Raw genomic sequence first — 18,366 nt, forward strand, 5'->3', positions numbered from 1 at the left:
GGTGGTACTGGTTCAGTGATATAGAAACGGAGTGTCTTGACTTCAAGGTCCTACCACTACTTTGTGCACAATGCCCTCCTCCAGTCTTGCCTCCCACTCCTTTTCCTCCCTTGCTGTCCTGCCCTGGGCAAAGGTTTACCCCTTTCCCTCTGATCTAAGCATTTCATTCCATTATCCAACACGAGGCACCATCTCCCTTCTCCAGGAAGTACCTCATGACGGATGCACCTGATTGTTTCCTCCTCAAATTACCTGCTTAACGTTTTTTCTCAGCATGTACCCTAACTTGTGCTTCTTAAGCTATCACACTGTCTTCTAAATTTCCTGTAGGTCAGGGCTTGCCTCTCAACTATTAGCAGTAAAGAGACAAGTTGCTTTGTTTTTAATTTTTAATCTGTCACTGACAGATAATTTTGTAAATTACAAAAAAAAAAAAAAAAAGTAAATGTAATAAACAATCAAGAATAGACAGTCTAAATTATTTTATTATTAAATTCAACAGATGTAAAATGACTCCTAATTGCTATAAAATTTTCCAGATCCTTAATCATAATCTTTGTACTCAGTGTAGCTTGGTAATAGTTGGTAGGACAGATTCAAAATCTAGGGTCCACACTTTGTGTAGCTCTGCTGTTGCACAGGCACTTTTCACAAGTTCTTTGCCATTTAAAAGACAGTTTTCAAGGGACAGGCTGGTGTCTTCTACTGGCTCTGTGCGCTCATCCCTCTAAGCCCTCAGTGCCGTGCGTCACAGACGTCATCAGTGGCGTATTCCCTTTTTTATATACGCCTCCCTGATCATTTCAAGTAAATTTATGTCAACATCAAAATATCTATTAGAAAAATGGGGATCTGGATTGAGGGAAATGTCAAGTTACAAACAGTTTTATCAAAGGAGACTTCTAACCTGTGGTCTAGGTTACCCTGAAATTTGTTCATCATGCTGATCACACTGGCCTTGCAAACCTCACACTGGCCTTGCAAAGAGTAGACACTCAAGAACTAGCAAAATAAAGCAATCCAATCAATGTAGCCAAATAAAATTACTTTTTGAAAGTAATTTTAGGGTTTTAAATTAGTCCTAGAAGTCTCCCTGAAAAATAAATTCAAAAGTTGTTGTTATGTGCCAGTGACACAACATTAGAAAACAGTAAGAGTCTCTACTCCTGATTTGCTATTTTAATATTTTCAAATATACTATATAGAGGCATATAAATTTTTTATATGTACTTTGCAATTATTAGAACAATAAAATCAAAATTAGAGAATGTGTCGTACTCCTACCGGTTCCTTTCCATCCATGGCTTCAAGCCAGAGTTTTCGATTAGCTTCTGAAAAGGCTTGCAATGTGATGATCCCATGCCTATTAAAAATAAGTATTATATATATTCAATTCACTTATTTATGCCTTTAAACATATGCTGTTTATTTAAATTCTTAGTTAAAATAAATTAAAATTTGAAGAAAAAGCAGGAAAGAGAAAAAAATGAAAATAGAGAAAATAATATAGATAGGAGAGAAAAAAAAAGAAATTAAAAAATTGAAAAGAAATCCTAAGTGTTTTAGGTATAAGACTGTCTGAAGGAGGCTAGTCTCAAACTACTTCCCCTAAAATGACTGAAAAGGATGACAGAGCCACAGTCATTAAACTTCAAAACCACCTAAACGTTCCTATCACAAAATTATTAAAACCAATGGACATAGATTGATATATAAAAAAATTACTAGTCTTTCCACAGCAGTTTCAACCATAAAACAAAAATGAGTTTCTACTAATGAAAGAATCCTATTCAAAATTTCAATGAAAAGAAGACACCCAAAAACAAAATGGGGGAAAAAAAAGATATATAAAATCTTAGGGAGAGTTCAATTCACCATTGTTTAATTAACAACTTACTAGAACTCCAGTCAAAAATCCCAAAGGAATTTTTGGAGAGAAAAGTAAACTTGCTCAGCAGATCTACAAAGTATAAGAACACAGGGCCAAAACAGCTAATACTGTTTTAAAGAAGCATAAAAATGGGCCCATGTCCTACTAAATAATTATAATCTATAGTATATGTAAGCTATGATATATAACAGTGTATACAGTATGTCAGAGTGTTATATATATATATATGTGGTATATATTCACACACATTCAGAAGCATGGTGGTAATACAGGGGAAGAATATATCATGGAATACCACAGAGATCAAGAAACATACTTACATACTTTTCCTGACTTTGTTTCTACTCTACTTGAAACGATAAATGAGTACAGCTAACCAGTTCCGTTAGATGACGAGCTTGGCTGCACAACCTTTATGTCTCTCCCAATATCCTGTGACTAAGAATGCCCAGAACAGTGCTGTGTGCATGGAAGGCACGGAATTTCAGTGGCCGAAGGAAGCTTACGGCAAATGCAGCAGTGTCTTTTTTTATACTTTGGCACAAAGCCCCTAGGTTTCAAAACCATACAGAAAGGCTGGCCCAGGAGCCATGAACAATGCTGTCAGGTTCCTTCACTGGGAAGGGGAACTTAGTCCACAATGTGTGCTTCTGAACAAGACAGTCATTTACACAATTTTTCAGATTCTTCGCTGCGTGACATTACCCTTTGGTAGCACTCTGTGTCTAGTTTATTTTTTTGAAAGCATCATGTAATCCATATTTATTGAATAAACAAGTGAGAGAATGAATTAAACATATACTGCTTTTTTAAAAAGAGACTCAAAAACAAGCACTTTATGCTGTTTAATATTTATAGCTATACACAGAAAAACATTAATCTAAACCAAATTAAAAAATACAAAGTGAAAATTTCAAACCTTTCGACCACTTCTATGTCAAAGCAGAATCGTTTATCAATTGAATCTGTCTTTCGTCGGATACAAGATTTTAATTTAAACATTTCTGGTGAGCTAGTAACAAGGCCATTCTGAAACAAGAGGTGGAACATATTTTTGACATGATGACAGAGTGAACTGAAATATATTAAATATACCATCTAAAGTTTCCATATTAAAATAACTTAGAGTACAGTTTATGGATAAAGATCAAAATTATGCCCTGTTTCAATAAATATTAATACAAAGATGTCTGGCTAATGTTAACTTCCTAACTGTAATACACCAAACCATTTATTAATAAATTAATCACATATATATGTTTTATTCAAAGAATTCTGAGAATTCTGTGCCTATCACCCTTTAACATATTTACTTATCATGTTAAATTATACTATAATGTGTATATATTTGAATCAGAGCTGTGGAGTATTAAATGACAGCTGACAGTTGACTCCAAATCTCAAGAGAGTTACCAAAATAATAAAGCTCTAGAAGATACTTGTTATAGCGCTATTACTATCATGCATACCATGTGATTCTTCTGCTGGTAACCCATTGCTAGCCTGCTTCTGAAACTAAACCTCTTTGCACAGAATCCAACATAAGCTCGATTCATAATTCTCTTCTATACCTGAAAAGCCATTCAATTTTAAGGAGAATATTTACCTAATGCCTGGTTAATTCTATTGTCTCTGGTTACAAATCTTATAGATTTATTAATAGAACTCTGGCTTGGTCTGTTTATTATCTCACTACTGTCACATGAACTCACTTCTGGGCAACAGCTTTTCTTACAAAAACTTGAGAAGAAACTAAGGTGTGATTACAGCAGTTAACAACTTCTCATGATGGTAGCAATCTTAGATTTCTTTTTCTCTGGTATGTGCTCCTTTACTTTATATCTGTCACTTTGAAATCATTAGACTCTGTTGAATGCCCAAGCACAATAAGTTTCAGTTGATATATTTGAATGTGTGCCTAAATTAGGTCAACATTTACTACTCCATGATCTATACCACAAATTAGGTGGGGAGTCACTTACTTTCTACCATCTTTATCTTCTAGTCGGTTAAAAGGAGGCGAGCCTCAATAATCTTTAGGATAGGAGGCGAGCCTCAATAATCTTTAGGATAACTTCCAGCTCTAGGACTCGCAGATGATGGCTCAGTCATCTTATTTGTAGGTCTCATCGTCTGCCATATTCATATCTTAACTCACAAAAAGACTGCAAACTCCATGCCATAAAGGTGCTGCACTCGGCAGCACTTCCGCAGACAAAGTACTCTTAGTTTGTACTGTTCACCGCCCGTGTGAGACATTCAGTGACTGACTGACTTCAGGGGTAAATGAGCACTCACTGGTTTCTTTTGAGAAACTTTGTTGGCCAGCATTTCAGTAAGAAGGACTCAGTGCTTGCAGGGACTGTGGCATGCAGGGACAAACACGGGCTCCCACAGGAAACCACCGGGAAGAAAGAGGCGGACTTCGTGAGCCTCGACCTGCCCCTGACAACCTCTGTGGGCTGCTGGCAAACCAACACCACAAACGACTCTGCTGCCAGGAATGTGAGATGCCATCCACCAAGGTGTCCGTACATGTAATGTAACTGCTTATAAAGATTCACGGCCAAAGTGAAAGAGAAGTACTGGCTGTTCTTTTTAAGTCATCAAGGTCTTTAGAGAGAAAACTTTTGTGACTTTTCAATGTTTAAAAATTGTAAACACGTTTATTAGAAAAATACGTGCAAAAGATTTTTATTTCTATTACTTAAATAACAAGTTCAGTTAAAAGACAATAGAAAAAAAATGACTCACCATTTTCCCACTGGACTTCATTTCTGAAACACTCATTGTAAAAGTTTTACTTCCTTTATCATATGTACAATAATGTTTAATCCATGTAAAACCAAGAGGTCCTAATGAAAGGAAGCAAACAATACAGACTGTTAACATACGAGTTGCATCCAAGTTTGTGCAGTTTTCGATGCTATGAAGTACAACTGAGGGTTTCCATAGACCATGCAAGTCAGGAACGCTTACTGTGAGTGAGAAAGGCCAGTCTGGAGCTAGAGTGGTGTAGGGTAGAGTGTCTTGCAACCAGACAACTTGGCTTAATTTGCAGCTCTGACATGTACTTGGTACAATCAAGAGTTACTTTAGCTCTCAGCTTCAGTTATCTCGTCTGTGAAAGTGGTTTACCCATGGATGTGGGAAGGATGAGAAGGAACAGTCTGAGGTGCTATAACAGGTCTCCTTACATCTTCCTTTATCGTCTACTTTGAAAATTGCCAGAAATACCCTGCTCAAAATTTAGCCAGGTCATTTCATCCTTTTGTTCAAAACTCTCCAGTCATTTCCCACATCTCCCCAGATATAAACCGAAGGCTCCAAATGATCTGGATAGAAGGATATTATTGGTCTTACTGCCTTTTGCCTCCTACACTCAATGCTAGTTACACTGGGCCCTGCTGGTCTCTGACCATGGAGAATGCATTTCTACCCCAGAGCATTTCTACTCACAGGATGACTCTTCCTTCAGATGCCTGCATGACTTACACTGTAACTTCCTTCAGGTTTTTTCCTAAATGGCCCTTTCTGTAGACATAGCTAGTATCACAACACCTTCACCATGACATTTCATTTCTTATCTCTCTCTCTCTTTTTTTTTTTTGCTTTACTTTCTTCTCAACAGTTAACAGGTATATGATCAACACTTTACTAATTCATCTTATTAACTGTCTGCATCCATAACTAGAATCTAAAGCTCTATGAGAGAAGGAACAAGTGATGTTCTGTGGAATAGCATATTCTTAATCCATGGAACAGGGCCAGACACATAGTTGCTCTTTAATAAAGATTTGATGAAGGAATGAATTATTCATCTTTCTCTAAGACTTTATTGACCACAGAGCTGTTCCCTTTTAACACTAATCTAAAAAATTAAATTCAAATCTCTCTTTAAAATGAAGGGTTGGTTTCCTTGGTGTCTCAGACACTAAAGAATCCACCTGCAATGCAGGAGACTCAGGTTCGATCCCTGTGTCAGGAAGATCCCCTGGAGAATGGAAAGGCAATCCACTCCAGTATTCTTGCCTGGAGAATCCCTTAGACAGAGGAGCCTGTGGGCTTACAGACCATAGGGTCAATGGTGCTAGTGGTAAAGAACCCACCAGCCAATGCAGGAGCCGTAAGAGATGTGCATTTGTCTCCTGGGTTGGGAAGATCCCCTGGAGGAGGGCATGGCAACCCACTCCAGTATTCTTGCCTGAAGAATCCCATGGACAGAGAAGCCTGGTGGGCTACAGTCCAAGGAGTCAAACACAACTGAAGCAACTTAGCATGCATGCATGTATAATGTTCACTTTCTTTTTCCCATAAATATAACCTCGCTGGGGTATGCAACCCTTTCCCACTGCATACCACTCTGTCATCCAGTGTTCTCCTTAAAAACTGGTTGATGCTGCTTCACCTGGGCAAACAGATGAATCACAAATTCAATTATTTCATGACCTCGGTAAAAGACTTCATCTTTCCCACAGGGAAGCCAATTATCTTGCACCCAAGTGCCCCAGTGGGCTGAGTGGGTTGAAAGTGGAGCTTGTTTCCTAAAGCTTCTTCACACAGGGTCCTGTCTGGATTAACACCTGGATCTCTCTAGCAACAATTATATACAATGTTATTGCTGGCTGGGTTTTATAACAATGTATTCAAAACCAAGAAACAGAATTGTAAAAATGCACCTCTTGAGAAAAGTGTTTCATGAGCAATTTGAATTTTTTTCTGTAATAATAGTGCCTTTGGTGTCATATGTAGCTTGAATATTTAAACCACTCCAGACTTTAAAATTATGGGGTGCATCGCTATACTTGGTAATCACAAAGGATTACTGCAATTAACTTCAATTCTGTTTTGGGACTATTTCACACTGTAATACTTAATAATACTTGTTGATAACTCTGTTACATGTGGTGTAAAATACTTAAAGGCTTACAGTTGATTAGTGGAGAGTGGCTGGATAGAAATCCTTATAGTGATTTTACTACTTAGGAAGCAATTTATGAAGCAATATTAGCTATAATTTTTAAATAAAGCTGCTACAACACTCTGATGACCTATTAGACCCAAGATGTTTCATCCTGCCTCTATGTTAACTTCAGAACCCCATGCATTTGGTCTTCAAGTGTGCTGCACACACATGCTGCTTTCTTTAAAGTTGCTTGGCACCAGGCCAGTGCAGATGTTCTTAGGCAAGTGATTCTGAAGTCCCTAAAAAAAGTCTGGGAAAATAAAATTTATTACAGCTCTGAAGTTGCAAACCAAAACAAGTTTAATTATCTTATCCAGTGATCATCTGAGGTTGCTGAGATGATGTCTGTGGATTGGGAGGGAATTAACATTCACTGGATACCTACTAAGAGTCAACATTTTATCTAGAAACTTTCAAAGTCAGACATTATAAAGAGCATTTTACATAAAAGAAAATAAAGCTTAAGAGCAGCAGATGGTGCTGCTTTCTTCATTAAGAGGGCATGTGGTTGGAGTTCTTCCTTTTAGGGGAACAATACTTCTCAGGAGTTGTTTTAAGAATTAAATGATATAAATACAAAGTGCACAGAACAGTAAGGGCTCCTGGAAGTACAGTGGTATTACTATGCACCACTACTGATAACAGAGACATGCTATATACATTATCTCTAATTCTTACAATGTTATTATGAGATTAGATATAAATATCCCTCTTTTAAAAATGAGGAGACTGAGCTCAGAAAGTTCCCTACCCAGAATTACCCAGTTAACAGGTGGCATAAAATTCCAATATAGCTCTATCTGACTCTGGACCCCATGCTCTTCCTGCTTAAACTGGAATCTACCAGAATGCAATTCACTGTATACCTGGAGGTGGGTAACATACAAACCACATACTCAGATGAAGTGGAGTGCTTGTCTAAATAGCAATCATCTGCTACCATCCCATTACATCCATCTCCATTTATCAATCAGTTTATAGCTCTGACATTTACTGTTGATCACTGGTTGCTAATTGTGTAAGTTTATCTGTCTTATACCTCCCACAACTGAATAAACATCTTGGAGCCATATTCTTCACCTCCTCTTCTGTTCTCCACAAGACTTACTCAGTGATAGCAAGAGCACAATCAGTGTGTCTTAGTGAAATGGTCAGATTTTCTTAATATAAATGCTCTCAAAGATTCTAAGAAGAAATCTTCTTCTTAAAATGAATTTCTTCTTCTTAGAAGAAATGAGTACTTTTTCCTCATAGAAAAATAATTCCAAAGCATATAATCCCATTCATTTTCCTTTTTAAATCCCTAGGCAAAAGGAAGAAGTGAGGATGGTAAGTGAGAATGAAAGGAGTGAGGGATTACAGTGAGGCAAATTAACACTTTTGAGAGTGATGAATACATGTGTTATGTTGACTGTGGTGATAGCTTCATAGGTGGATACATGTGACAAAATTGATCAAACAGTACATTTTAAATATGTGCAACTTATTGCATGCCAAGTGTGCCTCACTAAAGCTATAAAAACAGCACAGGCAGATATACAGTAAAATGGAGATGGATGCTGTCCGGGGAACAGGAAGAATGTGATAAGAGAGGATGCTACAAATAGAGAGGAGCCTTGAATGCCATGCCTGACCACGGCCATCACAGGAGAGGCACAACCAAGCAAGCACTGCAGAGGAAGCTGCTGGAAGCTCTCTGAGGACGGACTGAGGTCGACAAGCCTGGAGGCAAAAAAGAACAGCAAGGAGGCCAGCACAAGACTCTGGAGATGGAGAGAAGGTATGGGTTCACAGGGTATTAAGGAGATAGACAGATTTGGTCCCAGGCTACAGAAACACTGGAATTGAAGATTTACCTGAGTTCTGTAGCCTAAAGCAGATGTTAGAGGGATAGGAACTCTCAGAGAAAAGGTCAGTGCCACAGAGGGCCTTATGATCATTTCAGACTGACCCAGAGAAGAAGTCAGGTATCTGAGAATAAAAGATATCAACATCAGACAGGTGCATAAAACACTGCATTCTGTCTATGCATCCAGACCCCAGATTATTAAAGGGCTTATGCTTTTAGTATGATCCAAATGTCCAACAGCTGGGGAATAGGTAAGCAAACCTTGGCCATCCAGTGGATGGGCTACCAAGTCGTGGCTGAACAGGACATATGTGAAGATTATGTACACAAGAATTTTGCTAGGTAATCCAAAGCTTTTTTGAGTAGAACATGATATTGTATACCCACAATGATTTTAGCAACTGTGTTAACAATAGGGGTGAGGGGGGACCTCAAGAAATAAAGTATTGCTGAGCTGCAATGAATAAAAAATCTTTGGGCAACAGGATCGCACCTCCTCTACCAGACGCAGATTTGACAAGCCTCATTATCCACATATTCCTCCACTAGGCACAGTATAAGCTCCTCTCCATGTACCCTCACACTGAGCCTCTCAAATATGGAAAAACTATTCAGTATGCAGAATCTTTCTTAGGGTCCTGAGTTAAATCCATATACTCTTGCATATATGATCAATGAATTGGTCTTTTCTCAAGAAATTTTGGAAAAACCTATTTATTATATTTTAATTATAGACTATAAAGGCAGGACATTCGATTCATCATTTTAACATCTGAAAACAGTAGACTGGTCAAGGTAGATAGCTATGAGAGGGAAAATCCTGAAACCAGATCCCCTGAGCCAGCAGCCCACTATCACCAATGTAGTAATAATTATTTGCTGAGACTACTGGATCAAACTGTTATCTGCTTCTGTACTGTTAAGGAACAAATGACAATCATCTGAGCATGTCAAATATAAACTACCTTGGCATATTAGTGATCATTTTGCATTATGCCCCCAAAACTTTCACAGTCAACATCTACAGCTTCCACATCTCAAACCCTTTAACTATAATGTCTTCAAGAAAACTACCCGGATCTATTGTCTAGAGATGGGGAGACTTAGGGCAATGTTACTCCATGTCATCTTCAAGTTCACACATGTGAGAAAAACTACAAAAAGTGAAAATAGGCATTTACCAACTTTTAGAGCAATCTGAGATTACTGCACAATCCACGCACGTGATTCTGTGTTTTATGAAGACCCTGGCCCATGATGTACTGGAAATGCAAACAACTGTTCCTTCAACACAACGAGTAAGAGAGTGCTTTAGGGCATTCTGGTTTGAAACAGAGAGTTAATTTAATCGCTCGTTCCACTTAATGACAAAAAAGGACCCTAGTTATACAAGTTTGAATGGCTTTTATTAACTTTTGTGAGAAAAACTTTCTCAGAGTGAGGCACTTATAATAATGCTCTACTGGATCTGAAGCTTATTTCCCAACACCAGGAAGTAAACAGTGCCAGTTTGATGTTATGTAATTACCAGTTTTACTCCTGAAAACTGTCAGAGCACAGAATTAAATGAAATAATGCTGCTGAAGGGGAAAACCACTACCAAAGTCACCAAGATGATTCATCTGATAAAGGCTTTGGGTTTTAATTCTCCATGAAATTTTGCATTGAGATCAGACACCATAATTAAATTCTAAAACTGAACTCATGTTACGGTATCATCATGAAAATTCTAAGTTTAACAATATACCAGCTTAGAGAATCCAATGGTGAAAAGTGGAAAAACTTCCACATTCAGTGATAGTCGCTGGCCAAGCAGACCATATAGGATAAAGCTGTTAGGAATTTTAGTCTTCCTTCTTGAAGGAAAAGCAAGTAACCAACTTACGTCTCATAGAAACAGAATGTTAATCTTATGAGACATTAATTTACATCTTTGCAACTCACGTTTCTCCTGGACATACAAGTAGCCTTCCATTGTCCACTGGCTGGGTGGCCTGTAATCTTGATTGGCAGATTTCATCCTCTGCATCAATCGCTCTACCTCTTGTCGAGTACTTTCAAAATTATTCCTCGTCTTTAGTAAATAGAAACAACAATTTCATTCAGTGTTTTCTACCAGTTTTGAGGAACACCCAGTCTAAGGTTTCAAAACTACAAATGGTGCAAAGGATAACCTTGACTCTTTCAGGACTGTTCACCATATACACCACCATCTACATTGAATCCTATGCTCTAATTTTGATCTGCTTTAGTGAAACTTTTCTGAATGACCTTCTGCATGTTTCTCTTTGAATCTGTGTATGTGTGTATGTTATCCAATTTCCCACTTAACATTATCTAGGGAACAACTTATAGCTTTACAAATATAAGATATTAATTAAAATAACATTTTATATCCCATAATACCTAAGATAAAAAAAAAGCAGATACACAACAACTTAATTTGTTTTGAGGGTTAAAATAAATTCACATAGTTTTGATATATGTGGCACTAATCAAGAAAAAGGTTCATCATTTTTATTCCGAACACCTCTTTGAAAAAATATCACTTACCTTGTTTTCACAAAATCCTAACATAGTTATCAGGAGGTCAATGCATAAATTAACACATAAAAATGAATAGTTTTCCAAGTTCTAACATCTTCTATTGTAGGAAGTAATTTACTTACACCATAGCAAGTTTACTTAAGGGAAGATATAGAAAGTATATGGCTTTTCTCTATGAAAATCAATTTTGCATTCAGGTCATATTATCTCAACAATACACACTTGGAAACATAAGAATAATCACCAACCTGTGAGACAGTGATGATTACCATTTTGTTACGGCCCCTAATAAAAGATCTGAATCTAAAAGTAAAGTTAGGAAAGTTTTCTTAATTGCCACTTTTGCTGTTTTCCCCTTTGAAACATAAGGATATGGATTTTTTCCAATACTTTTCCTGTCTCTTGTTCTCAAATCTCAGGAATTTTACTGCAATTGCATTTAATATGGAAATAATAAAAATACTTTGGGTTTATAATTTTCCCTTTTAATATTTACTGAGAAAGCCCAAATGGATTCCATATTGAAAGACAATGGAATGAATTGCATGTGAAATTGATTCTGTGAGAAAATCTAGGTTAAATAAAAAGCTAAATGCAAAACACAAGTAGAATAAATGCAATTACTTATTTCTCGTGCTACGCTCCAAACGCATATTTCTATTTGCTGAACATCTTTACAATAGCAAAAATCAGGTAAGGAGTGAAAGGCATGCTTTTTATAGAAAATTAAGTGAAATCTTCACAAACTATTTTAGCTACAGAGTACCAGACATGGTTTCAGAAATAACTCTTCATTTACACAAAATCCTCAGCAATTAAGATTTTGTTATTGGCATCATCAACTCAATGGACATGAGTGTGAGCAAACTCCTGGAGATAGTGAAAGGACAGGGAAGCCTAGTGTGCTGCAGTCCAGGAGGCTGCAAAGAGTCCAGACATGACTTACCAACTGAACAACATATTTGATAATACAGAAAGGATTGGCTAACTTTTTAAAGTGTAACTGGTATTCAGTACATGTAAATCAGAATTCGTATAACTGTAATGAAATATTAAAAGCATTTACTGGACAACTTTACAAAGTAAACTGTCCCAGAAATAGATAGGGTGTTTTTAAATAATTCTCCTGAAGCTTTAACACAGCTTTTATGGATGCTTGAAAGCCACATTTAAATTTATTTTTAGAAAACAGTAAATGTCAGCTATAAAATAAATAGCTTCAGGGAGGAAAGGGACAGAGCATGAAAGTCCATTGTGAAAGTTCCTTTCACAAACACAGAAATACTGCCCTCTCAGGAAATATGACATGCCTAGGGTCACTCAGCAAAATAATGAAAACACTAGATAAAGGCAACAGTTTCTAAGGTCTCTGCACTCAGATATTTTCATTTTCACGAAATTTGGCAGTATATATTTTTCAAACATGAGATTAGCTCTTATTTTAAAAAGTTAATAAATTTATTAAGTGATTTTTCTAAATGAATGAGGCTTTATTGTACTCAGATAAGTTTTTGAAAGACTCCAAAGTTCAGCTTGGCTATAACTCAGTTGCCCTGGGATCATCTGATTAACTAAGGAGAGGCAGTGAGAACAGGTATAGTCTTACATTCTGCAAGTTGAACTGCAGCTGTTGTTTATATGGTGCAAATTCCTGGGCGAGTTCATATCCCTCGTGGTAAAAAGTAAATAAACCCTGGAGGAATGATAAAAGCTGCAAAAACAAAGAGATAAAAAATAAACCATAAAAATGTGTTTTTTAAAAGGATGATCATCAAATAAAACAAATTAGAGAAATTATATTTCATTCTAATTCCTCTAGCTAGTAAGTTTTGAATATCCTCAGCTAAGTTGGCACTAGAATTACAGATATGAAACAGAAGCCATGGAACCTAATTTTTACTTCTTTTTTGGCAGACGTGATTTAACTTTTAGGTCTTGTCATGGACAGTTGTCATGTTAACTACTCTTCAAATGCACTGACAAAATATCCAGGAGAGAATTAATGGGGATAAAGATGAAAATAACACAGTTTAGTTCAGTACAGTCGCTCAGTCATGTCCAACTCATTGCGACCCCATGATCAAGAGTTTTCTCCAACACCACAGTTCAAAAGCATCAATTCTTTGGTGCTCAGCTTTCTTTATAGTTCAACTCTCACATCCATACATGACTACTGGAGAAACCATAACTTTCACTAGACAGACCTTTGTTGGCAAAGTAATGGCTCTGCTTTTGAATATGCTGTCTAAGCTGGTCATAATTTTTCTTCCAAGGAGCAACTGTCGTTTAATTTCTTGGCTCCAGTCACCATCTGCAGTGATTTTGGAGCCCCTCAAAACAAAGTCTCTCACTGTTTCCATTGTTTCCCCATCTTTTGGCTATGAAGTGATGGGTCCAGATGCCATGATCTTAATTTTCCGAATGTTGAGTTTTAAGCCAACTTTTTCAGTTTCCTCTTTCACTTTCATCAAGAGGCTCTTTGGCTCTTCTTCACTTTCTGCCATAAGGGTGGTGTCATCTGCATATCTGCTGCTGTTGCTGCTAAGTCGCTTCAGTCACGTCCGACTCTGTGTGACCCCACAGACGGCAGCCCACCAGGCTCCCCTGTCCCTGGGATTCTCCAGGCAAGAATACTGGAGTGGGTTGCCATTTCCTTCTCCAATGCATGAAAGTGAAAAGTGAAAGTGAAATCACTCAGTCATGTCCAACTCTTCGCGACCCCATGGACTGTATATCTGAGGTGACTGATATTGCTCCCAACAATCTTGATTACAGCTTGTGCTTCATCCAGGCCAGCATTTCTCATGATGTACTCTGCATATAATTTAAATAAGCAGGGTGACAATATACAGCTTTGATGTACTCCTTTCCTGATTTGGAATCAGTCTGTTGTTCCATGTCCAGTTTTAACTATTGCTTCTTGACCTGCATACAGATTTCTCAGGAGGCAGGTAAGGTGGTCTGGTATTCCGATCTCTTTAAGAATTTTCCACAGTTTGTTGTGAGTCACACAGTCAAAGGCTTTGGGGTAGTCAATAAAGCAGAAGTAGATGTTTTTCTGGAATTCTGTCACTTTTTTGATGATCCAGTGGATGTTGGCAATTTGATCTCTGATTCCTCTGCCTTTTCTAAATCCAGCTTGAACATCTGGAAGTTCATAGTTCACATACTGTTGAAGCACGGCTTGGAGAATTTTTAACACTACTTTGCTAGCGTGTGAGATCAGTGCAGTTGAGTGACAGTTTGAGCATTCTTTGGCATTGCCTTTCTTTGGGACTGGAATGAAAACTGATATTTTCCAGTCCTGTGGCCACTGCTGTTTTCCAAATTTGCTGGCATATTGAGTGCAGCATTTTCACAGCATCATCTTTTAGGATCTGAAACAGCTCAACTGCAATTCCATCTCCTCCACTAGCTTTGTTCCTAGTGATGCTTCCTAAGGCCCACTTGACTTCCCATTCCAGGATGTCTGGTTCTAGGTGAGTGATCACACCATCATGGCTATCTGGGTCATGAAAATATTTTTTGTATAGTTCTTCTGTGTAGTCTTGCCACTCCTTTTTAATACCTTCTGCTTCTGTTAGGTCCAAATGGTAACAGACTTCCCTGGTGACTCTGACGGTAAAGAATCTCCCTGTAATGTAGGAGACCCCGGTTTGATCCTTGGATCGGAAAGATTCCCTGGAGAAAGGAATGGCTACCCACTCCAGGATTCTTGCCTGGAGAATCCCATGGACAGAGGAGTCTGTTGGGCTATACAGTTCATGGGGTCAGAGAGAGTCGGACATGACTGAGCAACTAACTAACTAACCCTAGAAGAGATTCTAACCAGAAGTCGGAGATCAAAAATGTGCAGATGTGAGGAATACTAAACCAGTAAGCCAGAAATAAGAAGTACCCAAAGAGAACGAATAAGGATGGACAGGTGAAATTCAGGAAAAGATCACGAGGTGGCAGTACTGGTTTATGTAATAAACAGACAGTATTTTTGCAAGCAGCAGGAAGAACTCAAAAAAGAAGCAAGAGTTGAGCAAAAACATGGAGCTAGATACAGATCTTTTCATGTAAGAGTTAAAATTAAATTTTCTTTGCAAAAGCACAATTTCCATGACCCTAGCTTTCTAATCCCACATTCATATGCACTTATTTATGATGTTTTAATTTGTAAAGAGCAGCTGTCCAAGGAGTTATCAGACATGGTCATTTATATGAAATGTTATAACTGAAAAATAATTTATTTAAATTTTTCATTTAATTTCCTGGGATTTTATTCCATATACAATTCAATCTCTTTCACAACTTCTTCCTACAATAAAGTTAGAAAACACATTTGAGAAGATGCTAATATTTTTCTAATTTAAACAGCATAACATGTCTGTAAACTTTTATTTTATATGAGGAAAGAAACACAGTTTGAAATCATCTTTATATGTGAATAATATCCTGTCATTTCCTCTGTCTGGGGAAGAAGGAGGATTCAGTCAAGCATCAATTGGTGTGCGTGTTATGATTTCCAACAGTTAAATACTGGTTCTGCAATGATCTAATGCTTCTCTTCCTAAACAAGTTAACTTCTTACAAAATCATACACATTTTGGAAAGCATATACTTTCGAATTGGTGTTAAGTTGTTACATTTTAAGGAATTCCCTTTATTTGTTCAACAGTTCCTGATGATGTGTCAAAATACATGGTCTGTAATTTTATAATTATTTTATGCTGTCAATTTAATATCAACAAATAATTATTAGGGAAACTAAAAATTTAATAGATAACCCTTTACTAAAAGGATGCCACATACATTTATTAAATTATTCAATAATATAAGACATATAGTTTGTACATATTGTGACCCAATTTAAAAGAACTGTATCTTAAAATAGTATTAAAAACCCTTTAAATAACCATGGCATAGATATGTAAATTTAGATTTTCAGAGACAAAATAAGAAAAAGCCTGTGAAGTATATACTTAGGCAACAGTAGCCTTCTAAATATTTGCATAGTAGTTATGAATTTCTTGCAAGTAATATTGTTTCATTTCTTAATGTCTATACTGTCTTATTAGGAACTGGATATCATAAAACAAAGATACTATTGTAATATTATGCAAAGTATAAAGAATTCAACTTACAAAGGAGATACTTTAAGAACACTGCAATAAATATTTCTATAAGACACCCAATTCCTTGAGATATATTTCCTACTGGCAACTTCTGGTAAAATTCAGATTTGCTTAGTAGTAAACAAGTATGTTTTAATCTCACAGTGCATGCTGAGAACCCACTAGGGAAAGGACAATTCTTTAGGGTGTAGAGAAAAATTATATACAAAGAGTTATCCACCTTTTACCTTTGTTCCACATCTACTCTGAAAGCAGCATTTGAGAACGTTTAATCAAGACAGCATGTATATGACATAATTGCCTCTAGGTGGTGGCAAAGTTAAATGTTTAGTTCATTTTATCCTTAACAAATTCCATGATGCTGCATCAAGGAAACTTAACAGGACAGCCTGACAGTTTAGGAATTGCATTTCCACTGTGTCACTTTCTTTGTTCAATGTGCCTGGTAGGAAGTGCAGTGGTAGGAAAAAGATTATTGTCTCAGCTTACCTTAAAGTAAACCTGACATTTAAAATGATAATATCAATAACAATAAGCCAGTACGTAGATTAGGTTTTAATATTAAGAAAGGCATTTTACCATCAGGAAAAACTCATATAGCACTTTATCATTCCCAAGGGCTTTAGAATCAATTTACCTCACCACTGCAACAAACTGACCAAATGTAAAAACTGATACTGCATTTATAGATGAAAAATCATTCGTGACATTGTACAGGAGACAGGGATCAAGACCATCCCCATGGAAAAAAGGCAAAAAAGCAAAAGGACTGTCTGAGGAGGCCTTACAAATAGCTGTGAAAAGAAGAGAAGAGAAAAGCAAAGGAGAAAAGGAAAGATATAAGCATCTGAATGCAGAGTTTCAAAGAATAGCAAGGGGAGATAAAAAAAAAAAAAAAGCCTTCCTCAGTGATCAATGAAAATACAGGAAAACAACAGAATGGGAAAGACTAGAGATCTCTTCAAGAAAATTAGAGATACCAAGGGAACATTTCATGCAAAGATGGGCACAATAAAGGACAGAAATGGTATGGACCTAACAGAAGCAGAAGATATTAAGAAGTGGTGGCAAGAATACACAGAAGAACTGTACAAAAAAGATCTTCACGACCCAGGTAATCAAGATGGTGTGATCACTCACCTAGAGCCAGACATCCTGGAACGCAAAGTCAAGTGGGCCTTAGAAAGCATCACTATGAACAAAGCTAGTGGAGGTGATGGAATTCCAGTTGAGCTATTCCAAATCCTGAAAGATGATGCTATGAAAGTGCTGCATTCAATATGCCAGCAAATTTGGAAAGCTCAGCAGTGGCCACAGGACTGGAAAAGGTCAGTTTTCATTCCAATCCCAAAGAAAGGCAATGCCAAAGAATGCTCAAACTACTGCACAATTGCACTCATCTCACATGCTAGTAAAGTCATGCTCAAATTCTCCAAGCCAGGCTTCAGCAATACGTGAACCGTGAACTTCCTGATGTTCAAGCTGGTTTTAGAAAAAGCAGAGGAACCAGAGATCAAATTGCCAACATCGCTGGATCATGGAAAAAGCAAGAGAGTTCCAGAAAAACATCTAGTTCTGCTTTATTGACTATGCCAAAGCCTTTGACTGTGTGGATCACAATAAACTGTGGAAAGTTCTCAAAGAGATGGGAATACCAGACCACCTGATCTGCCTCTTGAGAAACCTGTATGCAGGTCAGGAAGCAACAGTTAGAACTGGACATGGAACAACAGACTGGTTTCAAACAGCAAAAGGAATACGTCAAGGCTGTATATTGTCACCCTGCTTATTTAACTTCTATGCAGAGTACATCATAAGAAACACTGGGCTGGAAGAAGCACAAGCTGGAATCAAGACTGCTGGGAGAAATATCAATAACCTGAGATACGTAGATGACACCACCCTTATGGCAGAAAGTGAAGAGGAACAAAAAGCCTCTTGATGAAAGTGAAAGAGGAGAGTGAAAAAGTTGGCTTAAAGCTCAACATTC

At 37.2% G+C, this 18,366-nt stretch overlaps 1 protein-coding gene across 1 annotated transcript in view; it reads right to left on the reverse strand.

Annotated features, from left to right (window-relative positions):
- The window catches only part of ARHGAP42 (Rho GTPase activating protein 42), a 349,865-nt gene that overhangs the window by 57,500 nt on the left and 273,999 nt on the right, over positions 1-18,366 (reverse strand). The window contains exons 7-11 of the mRNA XM_010848229.1: positions 12,860-12,964; positions 10,651-10,780; positions 4,646-4,746; positions 2,811-2,920; positions 1,285-1,363 (exon numbers count right to left, since the gene is read on the reverse strand). Coding sequence (XP_010846531.1) covers positions 1,285-1,363; positions 2,811-2,920; positions 4,646-4,746; positions 10,651-10,780; positions 12,860-12,964 — 525 coding nt within the window. The remainder of the gene's footprint in view (positions 1-1,284; positions 1,364-2,810; positions 2,921-4,645; positions 4,747-10,650; positions 10,781-12,859; positions 12,965-18,366) is intronic.

The sequence above is a fragment of the Bison bison genome, unplaced genomic scaffold (assembly GCF_000754665.1).
Source record: "Bison bison bison isolate TAMUID 2011002044 unplaced genomic scaffold, Bison_UMD1.0 scf7180017864262, whole genome shotgun sequence".
In the NCBI taxonomy this organism is placed as follows: Eukaryota; Metazoa; Chordata; class Mammalia; order Artiodactyla; family Bovidae; genus Bison; species Bison bison.